This window comes from Geospiza fortis, unplaced genomic scaffold (genome assembly GCF_000277835.1).
Source record: "Geospiza fortis unplaced genomic scaffold, GeoFor_1.0 scaffold677, whole genome shotgun sequence".
Classification (NCBI taxonomy): Eukaryota; Metazoa; Chordata; class Aves; order Passeriformes; family Thraupidae; genus Geospiza; species Geospiza fortis.
The window spans coordinates 427,186-437,093 of NW_005054585.1; the positions used below are offsets into that span (position 1 = coordinate 427,186).

Consider the following 9,908-nt stretch of genomic DNA (forward strand, 5'->3'; position numbering starts at 1 on the left):
CCTTGTCCCCAGTCCCTCTGCAGCTCTCCTGGAGCCCCTTCAGGCCCTGCCAGGGGCTCTGAGCTCTGCCTGGAGCCTTCCCTTCTCCAGGGGAACATTCCCAGCTCTCCAGCCTGGCTGCAGCTGTCCTGGTGTGAGTTATTCAGGTGAGATCCCCGTTCATGTCACTGCTGGGATGTCAGTGGGGTCAGTTCAGTTTGCAGAAGTTTCTGCTGGCTCAGGAGCTCCTGCAGGTTGCCCCACTGAGGAGATGTCCCCTGGGAGAGCACGGCTCAGTGCCAAGCGAGGGAGGGGAGGTAATCTGTGATGTTATCACTCCTTACTGTGATTAAATGTCCTTTCATTGGTGCAGTAACAAAGCTGTATTTCCTGGGTTTTATTGTCTGGAGCCGTTGCAGAGCAGTGGGAGCCCAGCAGATTCCTGGTGGCTGCTCAGTGCTGTTAATAATAGTGCAGAGAAGAATTACTCCTGGTGGCTGTTGTGCTGGTGACCTCAGTGCTGTGTTAGTGACCTTTCACAGAGCATTCTGCCCCTGGGAACTGCTGCTGCAGAGTATTCCTGGCCACGGCCAGCGAGCAGTCTTAATATTTTATGGACTGCTGCAGGTTGTATTTCAGGGTATGAGCTACCACCCCAGCAATGCCAGCCAGGAATGTGAAGCACGTTGCCTTTCCCCCCTCGTTTTACAGTCAGAGGTGTTTGAACCTTTCATAGAAATATGTTCCTTTTAAATCAGCGCAGTGAGAGAGAATATTTTAAAAATAAGTCTCAGACATGGGTTGCAGTTTGCTAAAGGCTGTGGCATTGGACATGTGAGCTCTGGTTCAGCATCCTTCAGAGTGAGGAGACTCAAGGGGCATGGATTGTCTATCAGTGGGAAGATTTGGCTATTCTGGGATTTCTTGAGTAGATTCATTGAGCTTTGATCTAAGTCTTGACCTTCTCTTGCAGCAGCTTCTGTGATCTGGGACAATTCCTGTCACAGCCCATGAACTGCACATTTGATTTTCCATAGCTGTGGGAACTCCTCTGCAGTGTGGGGTGGTCAGAGGGGCTTGGAGGGAGAGGGATCCAGGCAGGGAGGATCATGAGACCATTTCACTGGAAACTCCACAAAGGAACCCTGCACTAGTTGGAAAACCCTCGGAATGGGGAAGAGGGATAGTAACACTTTTCCTTCTTTTGCCCAGGGAGAAAAAAGGTGAAAAGGGACTCAGTCACAATTTTACCTCAATCACACCTTTGTGCTCCGAGTTTGTTCTCTGGATTTCTTCCCTCTGTTCTCACACAGGGCACGAACATCTGTCAGCAGTACCAGGGCAGTGGTTGAACTGCAAAAGCAGCAGAGGTGACTGCAGAATGAAGGTGATGCTCTGCTCACGGTTTCAAAGGGAGTGCTCAGCCCTGTCCTTCCACCCAGAGGATTTACAGCAGGAAATGCCTCTGTGTTAATCCACCCCTTTGTTGGGGATGTGGAAAGTTGGCAGAGCTGTAGAACCCCACGTGAAACCTTCCTGCTTTGGCAGAAATGTGAAGACTTATGGAATTATCTGAGTGTTCTCTGGGATAGAAATGAACCTGGCCTGGGTTATGGCTCTCCATAAATTGTTTCAACTTGGTTCTGTGAGAAACACCAACTGTGCTCTAAATTCAGTGCAAGGAGTTCAGTGAGGAGCCGGGGCAAGGAGGCAGGAGATGGAAACCAGTGGGTTTGGAATCTGAGGCTGGCACTCTGTGAGAAAACTGCAAAGTGTCCTCATGGCAGCAGCACTCGGGGCCCTGGGGGGGGACAGTCGTGTGCAGGCACCTGAGGGGAGCACCAAGAAGGGATTTCTTCCAAGAAGGAATACTCCAGGAAGGAATTGTATTTCCTCAGCAATAACCCACCCCGGGGAGGGGAAAGCACCATCAGAGCAGCAGGTGCAGCAAACCAGGCTGCTCCCAGCCCCATCCAACCTGGCCTTGACACCCTGTGGATGGGACAGCCCTAAACAGATCAATCTGCTTATGCAGTAACAGCCCTCACTGTGGTTCTGTAATGATTTGCAAAATGGTGCTAATAATGAAAAAGTTTGTCTTTGAAAGATGAAAGAGCTGTGTTATTTTATTGAAGGGTAGTGAGGCAGAGGCTTGTCCAAAGGGACAAGTGTGGGAGGCAGGGTAAGAGCTGAAACTCTGGCTGCCAATCAGGGCTTTTCACTGGCATTTACAGCTGATATTTGTACCTCTGTTCTAAAAATATAAAAGTTTATTTGCCTTAGAAACAGCAGGAAGAAGAAAAGGTTCGAAAAGAACCTCACCTTCCCTTCCTAGTTTATAGTAACTGATACTAATATTCCAAACCCTGAATATGTTGAGTTGGGTGCTGAATCTCAGCTTCTCTCACCAGGAAATCTAATCAATACAATCAGAGCTGGCCTTGAATTCTTGAGAACCTTTGCCTTTGCTGTATCTTCTTTCTGATGAGCACCCGTGTCTAAGACCCTGTGGCTGTCTTGGGAACATTAGCAGGGGAGATAAATTAGGCTGTTTGACATCATCTTGTGGATAAATATTTTCTTTTAGGATTCTCAAAGGCCCCAAGTAAAGAACAGGGGAGGCTGTGACAGATGCTGTCATATGAGGAGAACTCTCCTTGTGCCAACGGCCCCAGTGAATATCTTGTGTTGATATACAGGATCTTTTACACTCTGATTTTATATCCTCAGTATTGCATGTTTAAATATTAACCTAATTTTTAAGTTTCTACAACCAGCCGGAGGAGCATTTGTTCATGTGATTTCTCTTTGCTTTATCAAATCTTACCATGAAAAAAGTAAACCAACATTTGGCACCTTGTTCTTCTTCTTTTAAGTTTTGGTTTCTTTGTATTTTTTTCCCCACTTTGAATCTTTTGATTCAGTCTTTGAAATATTCTGGTGGGATACTTTCAACACTAAAAAGTTGGGTCTATACCCAAACAATGTGATGGGTGAGGCCACAGTTCCTTCTCTGTCCAGGAATGTTGGGAAGCATAAAATGAATTCTTTTTTTCATATCAATATTCCTTTATTCCTCCTCTTCCAGCCAAGTCTTTTTGAGTCACAGCAGCACAGTGAGTGGTTGGTTTACACACCACACAGCCACTGCCTGGTGCTGCTGCTCACCCCAAATCAGCCCATCAGCATCAAAAAATAAACCTGAAGACAAGACACTGGAGCAGATACTCACAGCACCTTGATTCACTGCCCCCAAGAATATTATTTGGTATGATCTAATACTTTCTATTAATACTCTGAGAAACAGGATGAGCAGCTCTGAAGCAAAGGCGGAATTCTTGTTAGAATATGTATTCTTTCCTAAAAACCTTTTTGTTTGTAAGGGAAGGGCCAATCCCTGACAAAGCCTGTGCTCCCAGCCTGGTTTAATCCAGAAGAAAAAAGATTGGCCAGCTGTAAAAATGGAGGGGTCAGAGAAATAGATGTGTATTTAATTTGGAGATAATCCTTTGCATTTGTCCAACCAAACCCTTAATTTCTTTTTTTTTTTTTTTAAATGCTCTCCACAGTATTTCCATGCATTAAACCAAAAGGTGCTGGGGCAGAGGAGCCTTGCTGTGGGGAATGGTGAAAAGAATGAGAAGGAACTCACTGAGGGTAGGTTAAAACAGACATGGTGGCACAAATATGTATTTAAATGTCCTTTTCCAATGATACAGTGCTTGTTAAGTCCAGGTATGTCAGGAGGTTAAATATAGCACCTGGGATGTCAGGACATTTATCCATCATGCCCTGAGTGGCTCCTGTTGGATAAGCAGGACTGACTGAACTCAATATTTAAATATGTTCAGTACAAGAAAATACTTTTTGCTTTAAATCTTTGTGATTGAAATGCAAAACAACCTTTTTTTTCTGCCCAAGTAGTTTTGCAGCTTGCTGTCTTTAGCTCAGAACTGCTGAGCACGCGCTCATTTATGTGCCATGGATAAATCTGGCCTGGGGTGTTAACCTGGGGCAGAGCTGCCAGGCTCCACCTAGGGCACAGCTAATGCTTTTGAAATATTTGTCCCCCAGAAAGTCATGTATTTTCACAACAAAGTCAAAAGCTGGACTTGATGACCTTGAAGGCCTTTTCCAGCATTAATGATTCTATGGTTTTGTGACTATTCCATCAGAAATCAGACATAAATTTTCACAACAAAACAATTCAAAAGAAAAAAGGAATATTAACCATTGGTATTCCCTTTACCTCATACATGTTAGGAATGGGGAGGTTTGCAGTGCCCATCCCTGGAGTTGCCCCAGGAATTCTGGAGGTGGCACTCAGAGCTCTGGGGTGGGGACAAGGTGGGCATTGGGCACAGCTGGGACTCAGTGGGCTGAGAGGGCTTTTCCAGCCTCAGGGATCCTGGGATTCTCCTGGCCCACACAATGGCCACAGTTTTCTCACAGTTGTTCCTTGGGATTTGGAGCTGAAGGAGCAAAGCCACAAAACACAGGAACTGAAATATTTTCTCAAGTGACCCAAGAGCACCCTCCTCCCCTCTTCATGTTCTGATGGCAGAATAAAAATCCTACAGTCAGCCTAACTTTTCATTTCGCCAATAATCCTTTTGTTCTCAGCCCCCTTCTGTAATTTCCATGCTTTTTTCCAACCCTGAGCTGTGCTGCTGAAGATCTGCCACGCTAAAGACAGCTACATTTCAGTGGCAGAAAAAGTGGTGCTGCTGTCCTGCAATTTCAGCCTTGTTTAGTGTCTTTCTGAACAAGATGCCAAATAGCAGTGTAAAATAGTCTGAAGGTGAGTTCCAGTAACACAGGGCTTGCACAGTATCACTGAGGAAAAATTCTTTGCAGGAACTTCCAGGATTGAGCTGGAATGACAATAATGAGTTACGTGTTCAAGAAGGAAAGCTGGCCCTTTATTCCATTAAGGTTTGTTAGTGATGATGATGTTATGTTTGCCATCCAATCTATTGAGAAGCAGCTCTTGGGAGGAAAAGGGGCCTTTGAGTTATTTCTGGAGTGCACACATGGAGGATCAGGAGCAGAGAGCAGCAGGTTACGCTGAGGTTGCTCTCCAGAGGCTCCAACAACACGCTGTGCTAATTTCTAGACAATTTCAAAAGAGGTTAAGAGAGTTAAATAAACAGAAATTAGATTAAAAGGGGAAGGACTGCCTAGTAAAGCAAAATGCAGAGTAATTGAAAATGGCTTGGCCAAAGGAGACAGGGAGGGGTCTGCAGCTCTGGGCAGAGTCTAAAATACTTGGCAGAAGTGAATGAGATATGATATTTCATCTGGATATAAATATGAACTTCTGGAAAGAGTTAAAGAAAAAGATGTCTCTCAAGGGCTCCTGAGAACCATTTATTGAATAATGTGATCTAGCACGTGGAAAGGGATCATTGTTGATATTGGCTTTTGAATGCACCTCCTTGAAGAACCAAAGTCAACTCTATTTGTCAGCCGAGTCATCCCCTAAGAAGTCACGTCTGTTATCATCACCCTGGTTCTGCTCCATACATCACGGCATTCATGACATTCCAAAATACCAGGCTTGCTCCCCTGTCACTTAATCTGTTTATCAACTCTTCTTGGACTTCCTTCACCAGGGATGTTGGTTCTTTGTTGGGTTCCTTCCCTGCAAACAGTCGCTTTTCACATGTTGCTGGGTCCGTGCGGTTTTAGCTGCGAAACATTTCACAAGTGATAAAAACATTGACACACAGTTTGCATCAAGGTGAAAAAGCACTTCAGGTGTCCTTACGGGGTGAAACTAAAGGCATGTTTATACTAAAGTTTCGTTTGCAGGGTGGACTCCTCAAGCTCAGAGATTCTTGAATTTGGATGGTGTTTATTCAGGCACATCATAGGAATGAAATTGCCTCCATCAACTGAAATTCAGTGTTATCATCAACTCTGCTAATTACATTTTTTCCATTGGAGCACTCCCTTGGGATTGCCTGGGCTCCACCTCACCGAGCTCCAGCCAAGCTCTGGTGTGTTTTGGGTTTCCTGAGGAGCACGGAGGTGCCCCGCTCCCTGTCCCTGATGCTGCTGAGAACAGGTGCCCTCCCTCAGGGTCACTGGGTATATTTAGGGCTGAAACTCGAGCGGGCTGGAGCCAGATTGGCTGTGTGGGCCACACACGTCACCGGGAGCCACCAAAGCCCCTTGCTCTCACCCAGTGCTGCTCAGGAGGGAAGACTGGAGAGCCTTTGCTCCAAAGGATATTTACTGGATGTCGCTGGTAAGGACATTTTAAATGCATTTCACTTCTTTTCCTTAGAAGAGGATCTTGAGTTGTTTCTCCATTCTGTAGTTTTTTGGGAATACTTCTTGTGCTTCGCCCATGGAAGTCAGTTTTTCTGTCTGAATAACTGGCTGTGGGTTGGAGGAGGAGGAAGAGACCTGGAATGGGGTTTGAAATTGTGGCTGAAGGTTGTGACAGTGACAGGTTGAAGAGGTTGTGTTTATATGCAAACCCCACTTCTTGAGCTTATTCATACACCTCTGCCTACTGCTTCACGTGACTCGTCCCTCGTTATTTGAGTTATTCTTAACTTATTTTAATAGTTAACAACATGCTTTTCCCAATTAATTTTTGGCCATTTTTCTCAGCCTGTTGGGACTAAAAAGGGCCAGTATTCTGTGTTCCTATATTTAACCTGCATGACTTGACTTCCCTTGCCTCAGAAGGAATTGCAGTTTAGCCAGCTCAACCCAAGTGCCCCGTCAGTTGGCAGGATTAGCTTACACGGCAAATATCCCTGGACTCAGGAGCAGCTGTTCCAAAGCCTCATCCCCTCCCAACATTAGAAACAGGGCTGCAGACTCTGGTGGAAAATTGTAGCTTTGCCTCACAGCGAAATCAGTGTGTTAATTAATTAGTTCAAAGGGTCTGACACTAATCTATGCTTTGTACTTCAGCCAACTCTATGGATTTTCATCTTTTCCAGGTCTGAAGAAACAGAGAGAAAAAACCCACAAGAGCTTAAAAAAACCCAACCCCAGAGCATCTCTGTAGGCTGATGCTGGGAAGACAGAAATTGCCTCATTAACTTAAGGTCACTGAAAAAAATATTTACAATATTTTTCTACATTAGGCTCTTACTTATGAATGAAATTAATAGAATATAAATCTCCCACTCAAACAAGAGCTTGAATGATATAATGAAATTGTGTAGAATAGTCACAGAGAGAAGGAAAATGCTTCAAATAATTCTGTTGTAAAGAAAATATCACATCATGTTTCAAGAGATCTCGTCTTTATCTATTTTATTTTATTTATCTCTTTTATTTTATTTTCATTGGATCCATAGTTGCTGTTATAATTGAAATGAGGTATTTGTCCAGAACTGTAATTTATATCAGTATGTTTGAAACTTAATCCAATGTTTTTCCATAACAGTCCAAGTAATGGCAGATCCCAACTTTATTTAGGCTCTGACTAGTTACTAACCATGACCCCAAGTGCTTTATGAGCTTGACTTGTACCTTCTCATGGTGCTTTCAGTCATGGGCTAATACTGTTTATTCACATTTTCACCTGCTCTGTGACCAGTAAGTGGAGGAGAGACAGAAGCAAACCCTCAGAATGGAGGAAGAAGAATATGAGGAAGTTGTGGAGGTAAGAAGAAAATGTGAGAGTAGAAATGTTTCCTGCCTTGTGACTGAATGCATTAATCACCTTACTGAGATGCTGCTCAGGAGCAGAGGTTGCTGTTTGCTCTCTGAAGATTAGGGATGATTAGATATCTATTAAATGCTTTCATCACTAAAACAACAACAACAACAACAGTTGCTCTCAGAGGAGCAAAGTCTCCTGGTTCCTGTCATAGTTTCTCAGTTTAAATAAGGACTGGAACCATCCCACACTCACAGTGCGAGGTTTTCTGATTACTCCCTGCGTAATTATAGATGCACTGGGCCAGCTCTTTTCCCTGCTGGCTTGCCCTCTGTCACCCAATCCATGGGTGAAGATGGCTTTGGAAGCCCCTTTCTAGCCCTGCCTCTGCAGAAATGCAGCAGCTTTGTGCCACCACAAACCAATTTAGCCTGAGACATTGCAGAGATGGAGTCAGGTTTAGGTGACAGGACAAGGGGGGAGGACTTTAAACTGACAGAGGGTAGATTTAAATTAGGTATCAGGAAGAAATCCTTCCCTGTGAAGGTGGGCAGGCCCTGGCACAGGGTGCCCAGAGAAGCTGTGGCTGTGCCTGGATCCCTGGGAGTGTCCAAGGCCAGGTTGCAGCAATCTGGGATAGTGGGAGGTGCCCCTGACCATGGCAGGGGGTGGAATACAGGATCTTTAAGGTCCCTTCCAACCCAGGGCCTTTTGTGATTCTATGATCCTATCTCCATTAATTTGCCAGTAGGTCATTTAAACTCAGGAAACTGAATAAAAAATTCCCCAGGAACTGGGCAACCTACAGCTGGGGCCACGGGAACAACGACTCTTATTGAAACAGTACACAAAATTAACAGTGTGCTCTTCTTGCATTGCTAGTACTCTGAAATTAACTTATGTGTTATGAAATATACAAAGTCTTGTAAAAAATTACTCAGTGTTTGAGGAAAGAAGGCGAGTATAAATGTAAACATCCTGCAACTCATTGCCACCACACTGTCTTCAGTGGACTGTTGATTTCAAGTGGTGTGAGGGCACTGCCAGCTTTATATATTTCATATGGTGAATGAAGTAAAGCCAAATCCTTTGCCAGTCAGAGTAGTTAAATACATTTTGCAAAATAGGTGTCAGCACTCATAAAGTCGATTTGAAAGTCATTTTACTACCTAGCTACAATGACACCAGCCCTTCATTAAATTCCTTATTCCCACGTTACTTGTAATCGCCTTTATGTTTCCTGTGCATTGTGTGCTCTCTGTAGTGGATATTTATTTGCTCTCATTGTTTATTTATTCCAGCAGGAGTTATGGTATTTTGGTTTTTTGTTCACACAGTCCCATTTCATCCTTTGTTTTTAATTTTCAATGACCACCTTGCTGTAACCACATCCCTTGGGCTGAGGAGGCACTGCTTCAGTCACTTCCCTTGGGATACTCGTGGTGAGATGCTAAACAAAACAGGAACAACAGCATTCAGTACCATTTTAAGCCTTTCCAGAATTTTTGTATTTCCTGTGTCCAGGAAATCCAAGATTTTAACTTATGAGTTCTATCAGAAATTCACCTTCTGAAAGAGAACGACATGATCGTTGAATACTGAGTGGCTGAGGCATCACCAAGGATTTTAAAATGCTATTTTTCAACTTTCTCTGGAATTATGATGTTGTAGCTGTCTTGGGATGTGCAAAAATCCACAGTGAGTGCTACAAACATTTGCTGCCGAGTTACTCGAGGTTTTTTTGAAGGTTTTGTAGAAAGCTTGTGGAAGGTTTCACAGGGGGGTTTGTGGAAGGTTTTGTGGAAAGCTCGTGGAAGGTTTTGCAGAGGATTTTGTGGAAAGTTTTGTAGAAAGTTTGTGGGAGGTTTTTTGTGGAAGATTTTGTAGGAAGTTTGTGAAAGGTTTCGTAGAAAGTTTGTGGATGGTTTTGTAGAAAGTTTGAGGAAGGTTTTGTGGGAGGTTTGTGGCAGGTGTTGTCGAGGTGGGTCCAGCATGGAAATCACCTCAGAACAGCCCAGTATGTCACAGCTTGGCAAGTATGGCTTGGTCCCTTGAACTAACTTTGAGGAAAAGCTCTCAGAAAGGGGCTTAAATTTTAATGACAATTTTTCAATTGGTTCAAAGGGTTTTCCGTTCCCGCAGCTTGGCAAGCAACCCCAAGCAATTACCGCTCAGAGGAGATTTTCCAACATAAACCCCGCATTTTTGCATTTACTCTCAGTGCAGGTGAAGCACACACCGCAGACAGCGGGTGCTATTCCCGCAGCAATGTTTTTTAAAGTTTTTTTCCGTCATTTCA

The 9,908-nt window shown here is 44.1% G+C and overlaps 1 protein-coding gene across 1 annotated transcript in view; it reads left to right on the forward strand.

Moving 5' to 3' along the window:
• The first annotated feature begins 6,130 nt into the window (after nucleotides 1–6,130).
• Nucleotides 6,131–9,908, forward strand: part of NEB (nebulin) — a 98,186-nt gene continuing 94,408 nt past the window's right edge. The window contains exons 1-3 of the mRNA XM_031064397.1: nucleotides 6,131–6,232; nucleotides 6,942–7,049; nucleotides 7,547–7,612. Coding sequence (XP_030920257.1) covers nucleotides 7,580–7,612 — 33 coding nt within the window. The 5' untranslated portion in view covers nucleotides 6,131–6,232; nucleotides 6,942–7,049; nucleotides 7,547–7,579. The remainder of the gene's footprint in view (nucleotides 6,233–6,941; nucleotides 7,050–7,546; nucleotides 7,613–9,908) is intronic.